This window comes from Eublepharis macularius, chromosome 4 (assembly GCF_028583425.1).
Source record: "Eublepharis macularius isolate TG4126 chromosome 4, MPM_Emac_v1.0, whole genome shotgun sequence".
NCBI lineage: Eukaryota > Metazoa > Chordata > Lepidosauria > Squamata > Eublepharidae > Eublepharis > Eublepharis macularius.
In genome coordinates, this window is record NC_072793.1 from 49,226,262 (window position 1) to 49,248,014 (window position 21,753).

At 42.7% G+C, this 21,753-nt stretch overlaps 1 protein-coding gene across 1 annotated transcript; it reads right to left on the bottom strand.

Moving 5' to 3' along the window:
- Positions 1 to 3,334: 3,334 nt before the first annotated feature.
- Positions 3,335 to 21,546, bottom strand: CCNJL (cyclin J like). The gene is made up of 6 exons (XM_054978188.1): positions 21,296 to 21,546; positions 20,572 to 20,673; positions 11,981 to 12,191; positions 8,250 to 8,549; positions 6,856 to 7,015; positions 3,335 to 3,927 (listed from the first exon to the last, which is right to left on the bottom strand). Exons 2-6 carry the CDS (start codon positions 20,647 to 20,649, stop codon positions 3,492 to 3,494), a joined length of 1,185 nt encoding a protein of 394 aa, XP_054834163.1. The 5' UTR covers positions 20,650 to 20,673; positions 21,296 to 21,546; the 3' UTR covers positions 3,335 to 3,491.
- Positions 21,547 to 21,753: the final 207 nt, after the last annotated feature.

Sequence of the window (21,753 nt, forward strand, 5' to 3'; positions counted from 1 at the left end):
ATGGACTTCAACACTAGTGTTCCTTCTTTTCCAAGGATTCATTAGATATTTGAAGCATTTGGTCAGAAGGTTTAGATGGTCTATCTTCTAAACAGCAGCAGCAGCAGCACAATTTCCTCTATAGGACAGTAGGGATAACATCTGTAATTTCAGGATTAGTGCTGGGAAGCAAAGGAAAGAAATTCCAGCCTGCTGGAAAAAATTTCATTACTAAGCTTGTTATCCAAAACACACTTCGGCTAGTATGGCTTAGATCCAGAGAAACATTTTGGGAGTGGAAGGATTTTTGCGGCGCAGTGTGACTTTCACCTCCCCTTTCCCACTGAATCCCATGGAATGTCCAGCAGCGGCAGGTGGGGGGGGGCATTACAGGTTACAGTGGGAGGGGGAAAGTGAGAAGATCATGATCCAGGGGCAAAAATCCTTCTACTCATAGAAATGCTGTGCTGGGTCTAAGCCTATGTGTCGCTGTCACTTTCCTTGCAAAAGCTTTAGTCCGGTTATGGGTCAGTCTTATTTTCTGAATACAAGTAAAACAAACAGCACCAAGAAACATTGAATGCAACTATCTTTGCATAGCTGCTTGCATAAGGTGGATCTCTAAAAACAAGAGGTTGGACACCTCAATTACCCTTTCAAATCTTGGAATGCCCTTCCGCACACAATTTTAGCTGATTTCTCTCCATCCCCCAGACATTTTCTGGCAAGATTTCAGGGGCGGGACAACCTGGGGTAGGGGCAGCCAGGGAGAGAAGAGAAAGGTCTGAAAGCTTCATTTTGTAAGTGTTGCCACACTTGTATAGTATAGGCCATACAATTCAAAGTACTCTTGCTTGGGAGCAGACCTCAATAAAATAAAATCAGTTTTGGCACCGGACCAATGTGCTTATAGATTCAGACTGCGAAGGTACTAGCCAATCGTTTACGCCATCAGGAGTTTTAGGTTTAGACAGGATACCTCTGCAGCAGAGAAGCTGCATCTGCAAATATTTTTTACTTCTGAAGAAGTATACTACTGAAAATCCTAAGCTATGAGTACCTGATAGAAGTATTTTTATTTCGCAGGTATGAACAGAAGTGAGCAGATCTTTTCTCTCTCTTTGCAGTATACTAATAAACCAGACAAGCCCATTAGTATTTTGTGCTTTTTATTGAATAACCATTCCCAAGATGGACAAGAATGGCGAGCTGGCACCAGAAAAAGTCTCCTCAGTATGGTTTAATATGAGCATACTGGACTACTCAACCAGAGCTTCTGAGGTGATATTGTACAAAATTACAGGGTTAAAATCTTAAACACACAAATTTGTAGAAATATAGTTGCATATAAATACAAAAAACAAACCAAAAAAAACCCCACAACCACCAAAACACACACCTCCAGATACTACTCTACTTTTTGTTTAACAAAAAATGTAATTAAAAGATAAAGAAGTCCAACTCTATCTTGTTTTGCTACATGTATTGTTATTTTAAAGTGTGTCATGCCTGGATTGAAACACATTTTAGGGATATTGTCAATCCCTGAACAAGCTTCATCAGAGAAGGGAAGAGCTTTTCTCACCCTAAAAACCAACTCCTCTTCCATATTAAAAAAAAATCACCTATTTTCTCTAAAACAATATAACTTAAAACAAAATGGCTACTATCCTATCACTACACTCACGGAACACTAGACAGAATAAAAGTATATTGCACATAGTCTGGTCTGCAGTTCTGAGAACCTTATTCACAAACAATACTGGCTTTCAGCAACTGCAGAACAATAGCTGCATATCCAGTGAGTATTTTACACTCTGATAGACATGTTCAAATGTTTTGTGAAGCAGGGTGAAGTACCAAAATTGTGAAAGCCATGATCCAATTTGGAACTCTACTCCAGTGAACCTACATAACTTACGGTAGAACTACAATGTTAGCTTGGCACAAGGATATTCTCTGCATTTGTGGAGGTAATGCAAATATGCAGGTAGAAGAGGCCATTTGCACAGGAGAATCAATGGATGGAGGGAGAATATTACCCTTCTTATATTTCTCTCTGCAACTTATGTTCTCCCCCTCCCTCAGCGAGGCTAACTTTCCAGTTTTGAAGTCCAGCTTGCTACAGAGTGGGGAGAAATTAAGAAGAGCCCTGGGAGGAATTTGCAGAGGAAAACTGGAAGGTTAGTAAAGCAGCCCTCTCCTCTCCTGATGATCACCCTCTGTAAGATTCCTCACCTCCCACATCTGTCTTACAAGGAAGATGCAATTTGAGGAACCCATCGCTACCCTTGTAATAAGGCAGTTTCATCGTCACATCCAACACACGTTTAGAATAGGAAGCACAGAAGAAATAAACCTTTGGACAGACAATAGCTGAAGGTGATTTCTTTTTACAAACAGACCAGGTAATTCAAGTTTATATCAGATCTGCTATGAAGGGTGGTGCTTAAACCAAGCCACAGTCAGCAGTTTATTACAGCCTACAAAAGCAATGTGAAGTCTCAGCCAGCTACCCTGGAGGTCTCTGGAGTTACTCTAGAGTTAGTAATTCAAGGACTGCAAGCTTGGGTAAGTCTGACCAGTTATTTTTACCTATGAAGCTTAAAAGGCTCTCTTCAAGATACATTTGTGCCCATCTTTTACCCTTACCAACTCAGATTATAAGATTAAGCATACTACATTAAAAGGCAGCAATTCCCTCAACAGACAGCATTTTTTTTCCTCCAAAGAATTCTTTTCAAGTATACATTAATCCCTGATATAAATTGTAAACCAAGTTCTTCAAACAAATGATATTTTGTTACTTAAGGCAAGCAGCATCTTAAATATTCAGAGGTAATTTAAGATTGCATTTTAAAGAAAAAACACTATAAACATGAGACCCATTTGGGGGTTTGTCTACTAATGCCTCGCTTAACAGAAAATTTAAGGCCAAAATGGCTGCCAATTTTCTGTATTTGTGTTCAACTTCAATGTCTCAATCTGTGAAACAACTGTTCAGAGAAAGAGAAGGGACATACTTCATGAAATTTTCACAGACTGAAGACAATTTGAGAGGTATTTACAAAAAGTTCCAGTGTTAAGAACTGCCAACATCTTATAACAAGAACACTGGACGATTACCAGAAATTTCCCCATTCAAAAGAATCATTTAAGACCCCTTCATTGTTCTTCCTGGTTCATGGAAGCCTCTTGTATGGAAGAAACATACAAGGAAAAGCCATCCACCCACCACCATCTATTTTAATCAAGTCACACTGAAAAAGTAGTGAGGTATAATGTTGCATCCCGCCCCCGCCCCCCTAAGTGTTATACCTGCTAAATTAAATCTTGCAGGAAAGGCACCCACATTTTGAACCAGAAAAGCAAAAAGCAGCTTCACCGATAAGTGGTTTTGCTCCAGCAAAGCAGTTTCACAAGTGAACTCTTTCACCATGTGGTAGGCACAACTCTGTACACACAGGGAGCAAAACCTCAGTGGTATGTATACTAATTCCTCTTCTTCCCTTTCAGCCATCAAAACAACCTGTTGTGTATGAATGCCTGCTGAAGTAGCTACTGCCATATGTTAGAGAGAGGCAGTGCCTAGGTTCTGCTGAAATGGCAACTTGCATAGTAATAGGCCCTTGAATGGACACAGCTTGCACAACGGGCTGAAAGCTGGCCTGCAGGGAGGAGTAGGAGTGCAGTGAATCATCACTACTCCCGGAGGCAAGGCCACTAGGCCGCGGAGCTTGTAAAGAGTCCCGATAAGCAGAGCACAGATCCTGTATGGGAGAGTGGAACTGTGACAGGACTGCTGAGTGCTGTGTCATGGGGTGATATCTTGACTGCTGAAAGAGGACTTGGGTGGGTGTCTGCAGGGTAAGGCTTTCCAGGACTTGCTGCTGCTGCAGGAGTGTTATTTGATCCTTACTGGCTTCTTTGATGTCCTTGTCGTGAGCTCTGTTAGACAAAAAACAGCAAGAAACCACTATAAGCCCGCTGTGCAACAGGAAAGAGAAATCTTTTGTTATCCTGCCCTTCCTTTGCCTATGGCAGAGGTTCCCAACCTTTGAGTATGAAGACCGCTTTTTAACACCAAAAAAGTTTGTAGACCCCTCCTCTCCCCCCATATGATTGTAGTTGTACTATTAGTATCTGCTGGTCGACAAAATACATAAAAGGCTTTTGTATTGCATGGAGGAATCTTAGATGCTCTGCTAATGATTTAGGGACCACAGACTTCACCCATAGACTTCACCACTATGTTGCCTTATGTACCATCTGTTGCTTTAAATATACGCTCCTATGTTAGCCCTAGCATTACCTATGTCCTGTTTCAACATTTCTTCAACTCTGTATTGCTAGAATTACTTATGTCTTTGTAATCTGGGTGTTTGTTTATTCTACGGCATTATTTATGGAATTGTCCTTGATACTAACTGTACTACTCTTACACTGTGTAATCCGCCTTGAATCTCAGTGGGAAAGGTGGACCATAAATGACAAATAAAATAAATAATAAAAAATGACAAAAAGATCAAAATGACAGTGGTTAGTTCACTTATAGATTTGTGGAGTCCTCGTAATAACTCCATGGCACCCCAGGGACCACAGCCTCCAGGTTGGGATCCACTGGTCTAAACAGCTCAAGGTGGGCTACATAGTTTCCTCTTCCATTTTATCTCATAAGCAAGCCTGAAAGGTAGGTTAGGCTGAAAGAAACAGACTGCTTTGTAAGTTTCAGGACTAAATGGGGATTTGAACTTGGGTCTTCCTAGCCCTAACAACTACCATCACACAGGATTTGAAATATGAGTACGCTGATGTTAAATAATTTTTTAGCTGAACCTTCATTCCTATTTCTGGAGTTGGAAGGCAGCAGCTTTACTATCACTCCTGCTCTCGTCAGTTCTAGAACATTTTAGTATACTGGAAGAATAACTACTGAATGCCACTTCTGCAACTTTTTGAACATTTGAGAAAACTGAAATCACCTCTACTCTCGTATACATTTGCATATCGGCCCACTGTCTTAGCATGAAGCTAAATAATGCTTACAAGCATTGTGGTCCCACACCATGCTTGTCCGAGGCCCGGCGTACCGGCCTTGGACTTCCCCCACCCCCATCCCCCAGACGGCGCAGGGCCCACCTACCGGGACGAAGGGGCCGAAGGCAAGGTCCCACCGGCAGACGAGGGCCCCAGCAGTTGCGCCGCCTCCGCCGCGCCGCCCGCCGCCGCGCCGAAGACGAGGATCCCGGGCGGCCGCAGCGTCAGGCGCACCAGGAAACGGCGGCCGGCGCGATCGGCGCCCCGGCCAGAACGGCCCAGCCCGGGCAGCGGGGGAGGCTGCGGCTGGCGGGGCAAGGCCGCACCGGGCTGCCAAACGCTGGCGCAGGCGCTCTCGGCTGGTTGGGAGAACGGCAGAGACCGGCAGGGCGGAGGGAGAAGCAGGCCAGTCCGGGATTGGAGGACGGCCCGAGGAAGGGCCGGGCCACCCGGCCAGAGGCCAGACCCGCGGCCCGTCACAGGGCAGGAGGGCGGAGGGCGAGAGGCATTGGGGGAGAGCGGGGCAACCCGGCGAGCAGCCCACCAACGGGGTAGAGGGAGGTGGGCCCAATGGGCGGGGATGCAGGTGGCACAGGTGTTGGGATTGATGGTGGGTGGAAGCACTTGGGGGAGAGGGTGGAGCTGAGATGGGGAAGGTATTTAAGGAGGCTCTGGAGGCAGGCCGAGGAGGAAGGTACTGGACGAAGGCGGAGCAGGTGCCCTGCGCTCCAAGGAGAGCACCTTGCCATCGCCAGCCCTGAAGGTTAAGGCGCAGTCGGCCAGGTGGAGCTGCGTGCTGACCGGCCCGCCGGTCAGACAAGGGCCACCCAGGTCTGAGGCCGCCCGTGAAGGAGCCTCCACTCCTCCCTGAGGACCCGCCCAGCCGTCCCAGGCTACCAGCACAGACCCGCCAGGGCCGCCCCGCCCAGACCCGCCGCCAGGGGGCGTGCCCAAGCCTGACAATGCTCTGCATGCCCCACTCAAAGCACTCATTACTAAAGGAGCAAATCTGTGGATCCCCATCCACCCTACAAATTTTCCTTCAGACTGAAGGTATGAGTCACTCATATGTTGAACTTAAAACAGCAAAATCAACATTCAGGAACTGCTCTGTGGTTCCAGTGAAGTTCTGATTTAGACCCAGTCAGGCTACTAAAGAATACTCAGCGCACATGAAACAACCAATGCCGACTGAAATACATAGCATACTACTACTGTGTAAAAGGCATTTAAAACCCCAACCTTCACCTCTTGATACTGAAATAAGTTAATGTCATGTGAATTCTCTTGCTTATTCCCACCACCACCCAGCTGCATGATTCCAGTTTCTCTTTTGTATTAGCATCATGAAGAAACCACTTTCATTAGAAACAGAAATACGGTCTTTAATAGACCTGATATGCAGGAGGCATTTTACTAACTTAACTAAATCCATCTTCATTGCAGTTCTTAAGACGTTTGTGATATTTGGGGCGCAAGGTTCCCTCATTACCTGGACTGGCCTCTTACGGATTGTGATGAGGGAAGAAGGCAGGGAAAGATCCACTCCCATATGCCTTACGCTCATGGTTTACAGGGGCCAGCTTAAGGAGTGCAATAAATTGATTGTACTGACTGGATACATTCATTATGGCTTGTAATACACACATTGGCTACACAACCCATTAGGAAAAAAAACCCACGGGGAAACATGGTATTTCACATCTTATTCCAGTTTGGGAGAGTGGGGAGAAGAGGAGGAAAAATGAAGAGACCGTCACTTGCAGGTAGAACCATTTTCATTATAATGTGAAGTATAACCAGAGCATATCAGGTGGCCTATTTTTGTTCAAAACTTACATGAGCATAATTTCTATGCACGCTGCAAGATGTTCCCAAGAATAACATGTCAGCAGCTGGAGCTGTGTGGTCCAAGAAGGAGATATCTCAAGACAGATGCGGGAGGCACCCACACAAGCAGCCGCAACCAGCGAAGGCCGGAAGGAGAGGAAAACATGATCTGGAAGACAAAAAAAAATAAATTACCTCCCAATACTACCAACATTGATCAACTTTCCTCCACAGACTTGACTGCCAGCTGAAGCGATGCATGTATTTTGTGCTGAACAGTGGGATAGAAATATTTTAATAAAATATATCAACTTTTTAATTTAATAATACTTCTAATTTTATTAATAAAATTAAAAGCCCAACATATCAACTTTTAATAGTAAATGAAGATGAAATGGATTCACAGAAAATTATCTCAGGTCCATGCTGCTTGCAGCTTCTAAAGTCTGCTGTACTGCTGTAGAAAGCTGAATTCGTGGAAAGTAATTCAGGCTTGGAAGGGTCTTCTTAACAAGGCATTTAATATGAGGCATTTAATGCACAACTGCCATTAGATCCCAGATTGTAGGCTGCTGATGAATGCAAAATCAGTGTAATTTACTTCCAAATAATGATGCACAAAATCATGATGTGATGAGACATAAAGACTGCATGTCTTGGTTTTCAGCTCTTCTGTCTGCACCATAGCAGGTGACCTTTAGCAATTTTCAATATTTCTTCTTTCTGAAGAGAAAGCAGGAGCCTCAGACCCTGAGATCTAGAAACTCTGATTGCTTAACTTTGCACATACTTGCTTTTTTGGCTTGCAGGGAGAAAAACCCCCTGGTCTCAGGCATTTCTACTCAGCCTCCATTCTGGCTTCTTACAGCAGGTACTGCCCACTTTCAAACCTGCCATCACAGCCTAAAGAGTCACAGGAGAAAGTGAGAGTGCAACAGATTTTCAGGTTGTAGCATTCAACATTCAATATCAATTTCTGTGTTTACATATCAAGTGTGTATGTGTATGTGTAGAGGTTTTACACGGGACTACATTCTGGAGCCTGATAATCTGACTCATTAGATACAAACCATCAGCTGGCAAGCACAGCTCCACACACCCAGTCTTAAACCCAAATTGATCAAGGCTGTCATTTTTGCTGGAAGCAAGTAGTAACAAGCACAAACTTTAAGCTAGGGATAGACTGTTAATGCAGTGCACACCCAGCCTCAAACTAAGACCTTCAGGATCAAAAGATTTTTCCTCACCTACCAGCAGCACAGCATTTAAAAGGCACGCCCTTTAGGGACATTTTCATTACACTCGATATTTTCTTTCTTCCCTAGTATTTGCCGCAATTCTAGTCCAAGGAAGACGTGCCTTGGAATGACACAGCCTCTCTCAGCAGGGGACAGAGAAATTACCTTGTAGTGAGACTTTAAGGAAGTAGTGAGCATATTTCTCCATGAAAGCTCTGACTTTGGTTACAGATGTGATAGGCCAGCCATTGTGTAGGTCGGTCTCGCTAACAGAGGCAAAGAGGTAGTAGTCAATGTAGTGTGCTGGCGTTGGCAGGCAAAGGTTCCAGTTGAAGCTTTCCAAGAGCAGCAGTTCCATCTTTAGTAGGTCTTTCTTTGTAAGTACCAAGTTGAGGCGGCACATATAGGCAAAGCTGTTTAGCTGCTCCAGCTTTGGCACTCTGTCCTCCTTCTCTTCAAACTTGCCTGTTGAGAGAAACATTTTTTGGGGAATGACAATATTATCTCTTTGCTTTCTCTATATACTTTGTACACATAAAATGGCCAGAACTCTTTTTAGACAAATCCGTTCTATCTGCAGAAATGCTCTGGTGGAGCCAATCCCATGGTTTCATTTAACTAACCATAGTTAATTTGACTGTCTAAACTTACGTTAACATGCTAACTATGGTTAATTCAGATTCCACAAAACAGGACATGACGCTGGTTTATTAACCACAGTTGATCTTAAATATCTTTACATCATGTATGAGTATAGTTATCTTGGTTCATTTTCCAGCTGGTGCTCTGTACTTTACAGAGTCACTTGGCAAGAGTGGCCCAAAAACCAAACTGCTCTTGCCTGCCACCATCTCTTGGTAGGTGCTAATCTGGCGTGAGCCTTCCTTGCAACAGACTCCTCTCCATCCCCACCTCTGCTCTCACAGAGACACAGCCAGGGCTTTTTTTCTGGGAAAAGAGGTGGTGGAACTTAGTGGGTTGTCCTAGGAGAAAATGGTCACATGGCTGGTGGCCCCGCCCCCTGATCTCCAGACAGAGGGGAGTTTAGATTGCCCTCTGCGCTGCCAAGTGGCGCGGAGGGGGATCTAAACTCCCCTCTGTCTGGAGATCAGGGGGCGAGGCCACCAGCCATGTGACCATTTTCAAGAGGTTCCGGAACTCTGTTCTGCTGAAAAAAAGCCCTGGACCCAGCAATGTGTTGCACTCCTCCCAGACACCCCTCGAGGAAAAAAAGCAATGCCAGCTCTGGCTATGTTCCATCCACAGAGCAGTTTACAGCAAAGCTACCCCTTTGCTTTTTCTATCAAACCTAAGTTAGTATCCACAACCGCACTTAATACAGTTCACCTGTATGACTACTGTATGACTACTACATGAATGGAAACAGGTGGTAGATATGCATACACTTCAGGGGGCTTTTGTAGAGTTTAAAATTCCACCACGAAACACTCTAGGTATGCGGCAGGCAGGTGATACTGACATGGAGGTGGAAACATGCAAGTAAGTCTAGGGGTAGAGTATGTGTAGGGTCTGCCCAAAGCATCTTGTTTGTCTTGGAACAGAGACAGGGATACTTGGGAGGGAGTTTGGTTGAATTTGTGTGCATGGGGGGAAGATGTTACACTGAAATTGGCAGAAGTTTATTTAACTTTTTTATTTGTGTAGCCGAGGGGACAGGGAGTTCAGTGGTGGCCAAAGATTCCTGATAAAAGCTTCTCTCAGCCTTTGGTTGCCAGCAAATTGGTGATGCAGCAAGGCTTTCCCATAAGTTGGGTGCTACAAAGCAGGCTAGAATATCAGCCACATTTCTAGCAGGGAGGCAGGGGAACCAGTGAAAGTGTCGAAGCCAGAATTTGCCAAGATTTCACTGATCTTTGCAGGTTGAATTCTAGTTTCACAGACTAGCTACAGTTAAAGTGAGCTAGGGTTTCACATTAAGTCTGATCCAGTGTGTCTTTTTATAGTAGTTTGTTCCTGGCTTATGCCAAAACAGGAACAGGCTACCCTCAAATTGGTTACATAAATTTCTGTCCAGTTTTTATGTGATTTCAGCTGAGATTTAACTTTTGAAGTAAAAATCTGAAATCCAAGTTGTACCCTTTTAATTTGAAGTAAAAGTAATCCTATTTTTTATGTAGCTGAAATGCAGCTTTCTCTCTGGATTACTTTGCAAAGTGTGCAATGTTGCATATCTAGTTTGATTTTTCTCTATATTGTTGATTAGATTTTATCCGTATCTGCAATGTCTATGAATTACATATACAAATACACTTTTATGGTGCATTTAGTGCGTTGGCTATTTTTACGCTTCTCTCTTTCATAACTTCTTTTGGAAACATCTCCCCCCCCCCCCATATATATTTCATCCAGGTTCTGCTATAACTGATTCCTACTGCTTTTTTTCTGTTTACTATCAGCACTTTCTCACACTTGTTTAAATTAACATGTTCAACATCCTTTTTGTGAGAGGAGAAAACAAAGAGCCAATAATGGACTAAGGAAAGCTAGGAGACATGACACACTGAACAGCTTCTGTGGCTTTTGTTGTTTTATGAGGAGCGCTCCCTCCTCTCCTTTCTAGACTGCTTCTTGGAATTTAGCTGCACCTGAAGCCATTACGGTCATTCTCATCAAGGACTTGACTAACAAGTCTCAGAAGGCATCTTTTTACTACCATGACAGCTCCCCTGGGGGAAACAATGCTGACCCTTAACAACCAGACAAGCTTCTATGTCTGTGAAGGTTTGGGGCAGGAAAACACAACAAGAGTCTAGGATAATCATTGCAAGGATTAGGTACCTTGTAGGATACACAAGATGTGATGATGGGCATGGCTGAGATGGCTTTTAAAAAGGACTCATCAAGTTCATGGAGGAGGCTTGGTCTGTCAACAGCTGTTACCTATGGTGGTCAAATGGGACCTCCAAGCTCAGGCTCTCTCTCTCTCTCTCTCTCTCTGAGTGCCAGGAGCTGGGGGAGAAAGGCAGTAGTGCTGGAAGGTTGCTGTCTTCATGCCACACTTGTGTGTCTGATTGCCACATGGAGGTCTCTGGTTAGCCACCGTGAGAAAAAGGATGCTAGATGCTAAACTAGGTAGAACCCTGGTCTGATCCAGCAGGTCTCTTACACAGTAGATCCTCCCTGAGGAGTAGCTTGGCTAGGTTAATGCAACTTGGATTTTCTTCTAAGGTATGTTAAATTCTTAACATTACCTTGAAAAGCTCTGTTGGTTCTCATGTGATATTACTCACTAGAATTTTCTTCCTCACGTGAAGCTGATGATGTGTTGTAATGTAAGTGCTACTGACACCTCCCCCCCCCCCCCTACTCTCATGAAAGTCTGGTATGGCATTCATATAGGCATAGCTACCACAGGCTCATTTAGACAAGAACACAGAAAAAGCCACAACCCAAGAATTCATGCAGCTACTGGATTTAAAAATGTAAAATATCACATTACAGAAACCCTAAGGTGTCCTTTATATGTTTCAGGGAAACATAGAAGATGGTTTTTAGATTGTTCGTAGTCTTATGGGTTCATCCTATGTAACACAGAACAGCCCATCTAGTAGTCCAATTATGTGCCTGCAGGCCTTTAACCATTACAATGGCATGTGAGGTGAACTGATGGAACAGCACCTCCAATGGTGCTAGTTGATGTAACATTGCACAGGCATCTCTTATAACTTAAAATCTTTCTAGGTGCATTCCCGGGCACCTCATTTCTTCAGGACATGGCACTATAAGCAATTCTTGCAGAAAGACTGTCAGCATTTTGTGCCAAAAGCAACATTTTAAAAATGTACATCATATGCAAAGCTTCTACCTGTTCTTTCAGTGCATTCAACTGGCAACAGCTATATTATTTGCATATTTATGTAGCAAAAGACACATACTTGCTAGAAGGAGACAAGCAATTGAGATGACACATAGTTGTTTGACGGCAACATCATATCGATCCATAAAGAGGTCCAGCAAGTAGACTGCGAGGTGCCGGGCTGTGGGACACAGTTGGCAACGGCTGCTGAGGATAGTCAAGAGGTCAGCAAAATAGCGCCGCAATCCCATTTGTGAAGAATGGGCCTTGTACACAGGCAGGTTCAGCTCCTATGGCAACACAAAAGTGGGGGGAGAGAAGGGGTATTAAAATGAATATCCATTTAATAGTCAGAATGCCCAGTTCAGCATCTTCCACCTGTTTTGGCGAATGCTTAGCAACTACAGCAATAAAAACTTAACAGCTCTCTTTCTGAATAAATATACAACCTGCTTTGAGAGACAATTCACTTTGCTTTGGTCATTCATAGCCTTTAGAGGGTCACCCACTTAGTGATAGGCCACAAACACTAAAGAGACTCAGTCCCCCCAAAGCTATTCCCTTTTGCATCAAGACAATGTCATTGTGGCATAGATTGATAGCCAATATCAGTTATGGAATAATTTTAGAAGAGATGTTGTTAGGGTTATGTACTAACTGTCACTGACTGTCTGATTTATAATCTGTCTCACAGTTTACAAATACTTTGAATTATGATTAGTCATTTGTGGTTGGTTTATGATTATCTTATGTTCCTTTTTCACTCTGCTGCTGGTCATTTGCTATTTCTGGATCTGATCTACTTTACTGTTTTTAATTATTTTATACTATTAGCCAGAGAGGCAGAATACAGTTAAAATAAAATATGCAAAAATAGTACTTGCATAACAGATGTTTCCAGTAGAATTATTAAAAACATAAAGCCACAAACAAGAAACCAGACAGGCAGACAAACTGAATCCCTTACAGCCTTATTGGTGGGGGGGGGGGGGGGGGGGGAGAGGGAATTCAACTTTTTCTGTGCCCCAAATGAGGTGAAAATCACTGATACCTAGCATTAGGTCCTTAACTCTTGCTCTTATGTTCCATTTTGTTCTTTTAATAATCAAGCTGCTTATGGTTTTTGTGCTATTTGTCAATTATAGCAAAATTAAAATTGAAACAGCCTCATTTTAACACTTCATCCATACACAATCGTTTTCAGATACATACGCAATTATTTTTAACATATGTATTTGTAAAGAGATATTAAATTTTAAACCAACCCGATGATTTAAGACCCAGAAGTAGGTACTGAAAGAAACAACAGGATTCCAGAACAAAGATCAAGGGACATTGCTGGGTTGATAAAACCCAGGATAAGGATAAAGTTGATTAAGGATAATCAACTTTAAACAATTTAAACAAGTTTTGATGAGCTGGTTCATTATTTTGAATGTTATTTAATCAGAGTGTGTACAAAGACATTGCTGCATAGTGTTAAACTAATCTTAGCATCTTTGTTGGCTCACTATGGCATAGTTCCTGAGTAAAAGAAAAGCTAGTTCATGAAGCAAGCATCTTCTATACAACAGCAAGATAAGACCTTAAAATAAGGGCTTCAATGTAAATATTTATGTGATGGTCAAGAGGACCCATTTCCTCAGGTAAACACACTTATCTATCTACTAGGCACCAGACTCAACTAACATGACAATTACATGGCACCATCCAGTCTTGACTTGAAAGGCACCAGCATTCTGTTTGACTTCAGCAGCCTCTATGTGGAAGTTTTTAAAAGCCTAACAATCCAGTCAGGGATAAAATACTTCACAATTTTTGCCTCAGGTATAACAGAAAAAAATGGATTTGAAAGATACATATTTTTGGGAAATCCAAAAACCAAGTAACCCCACAAGTTACTTTTTATTAGGACCAACCAAAATGATACAACACAGTGTACAAACAAGCCTTTGAGTTTACCGGATCTCTTCATCAGACTGGGTGTTACAAAACTGTATTTGATGAATTAAGTTCTGACTAATGAAAGCGTGTTAGTCTTTAAAGTGCCATTTGACTTCTGCTTCATCTTTCTGTAACCTTTCAGCTAGCAAGCAGTCCCAGAACACTCTTTGTATGACGCAAAAGCTACTTAACGTTTCCCAGAACTTTACACAGCAAAATTGGGTATAAGTGGAAAAAAGAACGGCAGAGCCTACTATATAACCTACTTCCATGCTCAGACCTAGAAAACTCTTTAATTTGTAACGATGGTTGTGTAAAAAGCTAAAGTGTAGAATTGACAATGCAAAATTATAAAAGTAGTGCTTTGTGGACTACTTTACAGACATTATTATGCAAGTATCAGCTGGGTTGAGGGTGAGAGTTGGGTTTGCTGACTCTCAACCTCAAAGGGCATTCAGTTAAGACACCTGGCTGAACTTATTTACAAGTCTTCAAGATTACAATAAATGTGCTCACAGAACTAATTCCACAGAGTGTCTCCAGTCTGAAGATGTGCTTAGAATGAAAACAACAAGCCATTAAGTATAGACCCAATGCCAAGCAAGAATAATGCTGAAAATGCCTCCTATCAAATAAAGTTCTCTCCACAATGCATTCCAAAGCTGTGAAAGTTTGGGGGGAGGGGAGGGAAATCCCGGGAAGTAATGGATATGGCAAGGTTCAGGAAAAAGAGAAGAGAGACCCCCGCCTGCCCCAAATATTATATGAATCTGAAGTGGCTTATTGGCTACAAAAAAAATGTAGAAGATACAATGGCAGAATTAAAATCCTGTGCAAATGAGCTTGGTAAAGAATGTTTAGCCTCAAAGCCAAAAGGCCAAGAAGCGATGTGCAAATGAGCTCAATGTCCTGTGAATAGTAAGGACAGAAAAAACTAAAAGGAAGAGCTTGTGACAATCCCCAGTGCATGCCTGCTACAGTTTAATGGGCACAGTTTTGTCTGTTTGCAGATGTCTCTGCCCACCAATCCACCTGGCTGGGACAACCTCCAGACTGCTTTGGAGGGGAATCAAGTTACAATGTAAATGTTAACAATCCCTACCTCCTTCAAGTGTTCTGAAACTCAACCCAGCCGCTACTTGCCATGTCACACGCGAACAAAGGGTAACGCATAAATAGATCATACTGGATAAGAAACAAAGCACCTCCTGAAAGAAGCTGGACACAGCCAGAAACAATGAAGGGGCAGAGGAGAAAGAATGTCTGGATTTCTAGAAGTGCTACTCAGATCTTTAAACATCAAAAAATAAGGTCCCTCCCTTTCCCCTCAATGGCAGAAAAGATACGTACGATATTATAAACAAAGAGATAAAAATAGTCTTCATTTGGAATGCTGCTTATAAAACATTCACAATGAGACAGAATATTAAGCACCTATTTCACCCAAACGTTAGGGCCAATTCATGTGTAATTTTTTCAGCATACACATGTACTATACACGCTAATAGAAATGAATTCAGAACATCCACACAACACAGGCTCAAACCACAGGATATTCGTGACCAGCTGATAACTGTCTGCAGTATGTACCCAATATGGAAAAACAAGTAATGTGCAATACAGCCATTAAATAAACCTGGCATCTTCCCTTGGTTTAGTCACATATTCAAAACAGTTTTATCTGTAAACCTCACTCACAGAGCTGGATGCAGTGATCTGTTGGCAGAAGGATCTTTGCCACATTACCATCTTCCCTAGCATTTCCATTCTAATCCTGGGAAAGACCAACATGACTAACCACTTGGGAAAGTTGATTCCTGGAGCCGTGGGATCCCTGTGAGCTAACAGTAGCATGGGTCAGGGGGCGATACTGAGGAGGAAGGAGGGGATGAAATTCTCCTCTCTTCCCTTTCCTGCAAGCACACCTCCAGTGGGGGAGGAGAGGAGGGGAAATTCCCCCCTCCCTGCAGCCCTCAGGCCCATGTGGCGATATTGAGACACTGGGGATCCACTGACATGAGGTCAGAAGAAACTGCCAGGAGAAGGGGAAGATCGGCATCCACCAGCACCTTCTGCTGTCAGATTACTGAAGCCAATCCACCAGTTAAACTTAAGAACCCACTGCTGGATCAGCCAGTGGTCTATCTAGTCCAGCATCCTGTCACACACTGATTGACCAGTTGCTATGGAGGGCCAGCAACAGGACGCAAAGGCCAAGGCTAGCCCCTGATGTTGCCTCCTGCCACTGCTATTGAGAGGTTCACTGCCTCTAAAGCTCCCCTTTAGTCACCATGGGTAGTAGGCCCATCCTCCATAAATCTGTCTAATCCCCTGTTAAAGATGCCTCTCTCTCTTGAGTCTCAGTAAGAAAGGCAGAACATAAAAAAGGTAAATTAAACAAACAAACAAACACGCCTGTGGCCATCACTACATACTCTGGCAACAAATTCCACATTTTAATTATTCATTGAGTAAAGAAGTATTTCCTTTTTTGTGACCTTAATCTACTGTTTATGAGCTTCATTGGGCAACAGGTGCATCAGATTATAATAAATTCAGATCATAACATTATCATCCAAGATTCACTTGTAAAACATTAACCACATTAGCATATGCCACACTGGAGCTCAGTGACTAGATCCTCTAACCTTAATGGCCTTAAAAAAAAAAACAGAATGGGGAGGGGGATTAGGGCTGTTGTGATCAGGAAAGGTGTGATTTACTTCCCTCTGCAGTTTCCTCAATTAAAAATGCCCCTCCTCGCTTTTAGTGGGAGTGGGGAAGACACTATGAGTAGCATTAATGAAATCCAAACTCTCATAAATTCACAATCTTCCAGCACTATAACCCAGATAAACTTTGTCCATTACGCAATTTCATCTGAATCATACACTTTTCTCCAGGGCTTTTTTTCAGCTGGAACGCGGTGGAAGGGAGTTCTGGAACCTCTTGAAAACAGTCACATGGCTGGTGGCCCCGCCCCTTGATCTCCAGACAGAGGGGAGTTTAGATTGCCCTCCACACCGCTGGAGCAGCGCGGACGGCAATCTACTCCCCTCTGTCTGAGGATTGGCAGTCCCAAATATTAAATTATATTATGAAGCAGCTGGTCTGGTTTGGATTATAGACTGGATAAGAAACCCCAAAGATAGACTAATACGACTAGAAGTGGTGGACTTGACAGACGGACTACACAACCTCCTATGGGTGGCAAAAAGATCAAGAAAGAAACAAGAAAGTCATGTTATAAGAGACAGCCTCATTCAAATTTGGGATTCGCTTAGAAGAATAAGCCTGTTAATATCGCCGCTATTTTCACCAATTGATGCCTTTGTAATAAGAGTCAAAGAAGAGATAATGATTTTATAATGTACCAAGATATGATAAATTCTCAAGGAAAGATAAAAACATGGCAAGAAATTCAAGACGAAGGAAAGAAAATACAATGGCTGGTATATTTTCAGGCATTTTCCAGAATACAAGAAGCCTGGAAGGAACTCAAGAGGACAACTAAGGAATCTTACCAACTTTGAGAAATTAATCATGCAGAAAAAAGTACACATCTTGGGTCTAATATATAAACTTTTACTCCAATATGATACAGAATCAAAACAAGTTAAAGTGTGTATGATAAAGTAGATGCAAAATTTTGGAGAAGAAATAACATTTCTACAGTGGGAGAATCTCTGGACAAAGGGCATAAAATTTACAGCAAGTCAAACATTAAGAGAGAATTGGTACAAGATGTTTTTAGATGGTACATCTCACCAAAAGACATTGAGAAAATGGACAAGAAATATGTGGGGGTATGTTGGAAATGTAATGAAGCAGTTTGTTCTTTCTATCACATGTGGTGGACTTGCCACAAAAGCAAAAACTTTTGGAAAGAAATACATGCTGAGATGCAAAAGATTTTAAAATTTGATTTCGCCATGAATCCACAAACTATGCTGTTGGGAATACTACCAGAAAATGTAGACAGAAAACTACATGAACTATTCAGATATTTACTGATGGCAGCAAGGGTGCTATTTGCAACCAGATGGAAGGAAGATGAATGCCCAACTAAGGAAATCTGGAGAGATAAGATGGCAGAATACACAGTGATGGCAAAATTAACAAGCTATTTAAACAGAAGACTAATGAGAGAATTAGAAGAGAAATGGGGAAATTATTTTGCTTACAAAGGATAAAATGCATAAAATGTCTTAACTTTAGAAACCAGAATAGGATGGTATACTGATACATTGTTATAGATAGGTTTTGATAAGATGAAATTGGTTAAATATCAGTGATGAGGTCGAATGCATGATATGGAAACTTTGGCAAAATAGTTAAGATAGATAGAAATGATCTGTATAGAAGCATTAGACCGTACTAAGATATAGCAGTTAGAACGTACAGGGAGACCACTTGTTTTTTTATAATTTTTTTAAAATATATATAAAAAAATAAACTCCTCTCTGTCTGGAGATCAGGGGGCGGGGCCACCAGCCATATGACCATTTTCGCCGAAGGCGATTTAAACTTTTAAAAACTCCCCCCTTGTTCCAGCTGATCCAAGATAATGTCATTGGCCCTGGGAGCATGTGTGCACTTTGTGCACGTACATATGGTACCAGGGGCACCACTTCCCGCCAAGAGTTGCCCCCTGTGCTGGCAACCCACTGAGTTCCACCACCTCTTTCCCCAGAAAAAAGCCCTGCTTTTCTCTAATGACAAAACCATTATAATATTATGTCACTCCTTCTCAAATGATGCACAACAACCCCCAACTTACTTTTCCCTTTGCAAATTTCACTCCACAGAGGCTAAGCATATTCTCATTATCACTGTTAACACAATGAAGAATGGAAAAATACAAGACAAAGGAAGATACAGAAGGGGCGGATAATATATGGCTTGCTGCCATATGCTATTCCCAGGCACATCTGCAGAGGATTTTTTTAAAAAAACAAGAGAAACACAAGCCAACTTTTATTTTAAACCCAAGTAGTTTTCTAACCTTTTTAAAAAAACATGACAAAAATATAACTGAACGGCTTGATCAGAAAGAAAATACAACACACTGCCAAAATGTGACTTCCCCCGCACATATCATGACTTTGAAGGAGCCAGCTGGAGTTAGCTAGACAAGCTTGCTACTCGGCTAAGAGAACAGGATTTGCCATACTTTCCAAAGTTCCAGGAACCATTCTGAAACACACACACACACACAATACAAATTCCTGGCTCACACAGAATAACCTGCAGTTGTAATGTAAAGTTGAGATAGTACTTCTGGCAGCCCCATTTACCTGAGAATAGACAAACTGCAGTAACAGAACCCCACCCTTCTGCCTTGCATGTATCATCATGGAAGGGGCTGTTTCACACATTATGTAGGCGGCAAGTCCCCTTCTGTCCTAAGCGAGGATAAATAGGGAGTGGTGCAAGAAGGACATGGGAGACGTGGGGCTGATCAGCATTCTTTCCACAGGAGGGGCATGGGGGCTTATCTGTGCAAAGCTGTCTTCCAAGAACATGATGTTAAAACATGGGACTACTAGCAGCACACAATACTGGAGGATCAGCATCCATGTGCACAAACGTACATGCACGAAAAAGGGTATGAACCCTAAATCAAGACAGAACATTCCTGGACACACACCCAATAGATAGCTGCCCCCCCCCATCTCCATTCTATTAATTCTTAATGTGCCAGAAGTTAGGAAAGGGTACCTCCAAACAGGATGAGATAGCAAGGATCTCTCACTGAGAAAGGAGGCAAGCAAGAAGATGCTAGTCTTCCCTCAGCGCAGAGGCCTCATGGAACAAAAGGAGGACAAGATGGCAGCTTAAGATGCTGGAGGTAGGATACCAAATGGCTTGGACAGGCCAGAATGAAGTGCCCACTGTTTTAGACCAAGCAGAGAACTGGGCTGCTTACAAGGTCCCTGAATAGGCAGTCCATAGCTATTTCAAGCTCTGGGTTGCATCCTCATGCAAAGGTCTTAGGGAAGCCCATTTCCATCCCAAGTTCACCCTGTGGCAACTGCAGGTATGCACCAGTGCTGAGAGGGCTCTGTGTGAACTTTGATGCTACTCCCCTACATGTGATTGGTGCTATATTCCTTTTGAGTTCTAACTTCCACAGAACCCAGTGCAAGTCTCCTATCCAGACTGTCTGACCTGCCTTACTGAATTTCATCATCAGGCTACTTCAGATCACATCTTGGGATCTTTTTACGCATATTTCTCAGCATGTAAGTGACCCGGCACTCTCACCATGAAAGAATCATTTTCATACAGCTTTCCCCTCCCCTTTTTCTTTTCAAGGAATGCTTCCAAAAGATTACAGCCCAATCCTGAACATACATTTCCTCGCAAGGTAAATACATTGACAGGAGCAATCATTCTGTGTCTGCTAACTTTTGTAGAGCATCACAGGCAACTGTATTAACACTCTACTACTATTAATTTTTGTATTTGTATATGTTAAATCCAGCGTATTTTAAAGGAAATAATATCTGAAAGATGGACAAATTACTACTATTCCCAGTGTGAATTCTATATGGCTTTCTTCTAGAGAAGAAGAAATCTTCATAATCTCTCTTCCTTAAGCAGCTAATCACCATTAGAAGAAATGTAGATCAAAGCAAAGCAGACAGGAGTGAGAGAAAAGGCAGCTAAATTTAATCAAAGCAACAGGAGCAAGGAGAGAAAAGGCAGCTAATTCAATCAAACCTTGAGTCTGAGAGTCTGATGAATTTCTGCTGCAAGGTCTCCTTTCCACCATGGCTCCTCCATCTTGATACTTCCCATCCAAAGAGTCTACGGGCAACACACCTGGGGTAGAAAACAAAATAAGAGAAGGTATTCTAAAAGACCCACAACTTCACAAAACCCTTACTTGCCCCACTTTAGATACGTTTTGTATTTGGTTCTCTCCCATTTTTTAAAACAAGCTGATACAGAGAAACAGACAACAGCATTTGTAGTTTCTTAGGTCAAAGTCAAGGCGCTGAACTTCCAAACACCTGAACATTTCTTTCACTAGTGCAAAACATCACTACAAATGTAAAAGTCATCCAAAGAACTATTACCAAAATAAATCTTTTAAAAATCGTGTTAGATGAACCCTACCCACCCCCCTCCGCCATTCAAACATTATTCCCCGGTTGATTTTTACAAACTTCTTCCACATTTTCAAGATAATGGGGTGGGGGGGTTGGTAACAGATCTTAACAGGCAAAAAGTGCTGAGCACTGGGCATTTCTCTCTCTGGCTACGGATCTTTACCATAATACCGTAACTGAGAACACACATAATTTAAAACTACATTTTCCGTGGCCAATTTGCGCCTGTTGCCTTTAGGAAGGGGCGCTTACAAGCTGCACAGAACTTTTTTAAAATTCAGCAATTACACATTTTTTTTATACTCTACAAACAAAACTTTCGTGATGGTTACCTGTCTTTGCCGATTATCCCCAAATTGTGATCTCCAGCCTTTGTCTTAGCCTAGGTTCTTCAACGCCTGATGGAAAAACACAGCAGCCCGGAAGACAAAATAAAAGCAACCCCCCAGCCTCTAGACACAGAGGCTGGAGGGGAGGGCGGAAGTCGGATGCATGCCCCCAGGGTGCGCCGTGCAGGGCGAGAAGGTGGTCAAGCCACCTCTTCCCCCAAATCTCTGCTCCAAAGGGAATCAAAGGAGCGCTCACTCGCTACGCACACCGGCCTCACACTACGCACGCGCAGATCCCCAGCCTTTAAGGTCTCTGTGTGCTGTAGTCCTTGTCCTCGCCTCCAGTTTCTCCTCTTCTGCGGTATTTCGGCTTGAGTTGAGATGGCTCATGCTGTGTAAGCCTAACAACCTCTTTTATTCGCTGATCTCTCTTGCGTGCTGTCTCTTAGAGCAGCAGGCTC

What these genes read in the sequence shown, in the direction of transcription:
- CCNJL (XM_054978188.1), bottom strand. Translation starts at nt 20,649, where the DNA reads ATGGGAAGTATCAAGATGGAGGAGCCATGGTGGAAAGGAGACCTTGCA. An exon ending in ATCAGACTCTCAGACTCAAG is followed by an intron (nt 12,192 to 20,571) that starts GTTTGATTGAAT and finishes GTGTTGCCATAG; the next exon opens with GAGCTGAACCTGCCTGTGTA. An exon ending in CCTTAAAGTCTCACTACAAG is followed by an intron (nt 7,016 to 8,249) that starts GTAATTTCTCTG and finishes TTTGTCTTCCAG; the next exon opens with ATCATGTTTTCCTCTCCTTC.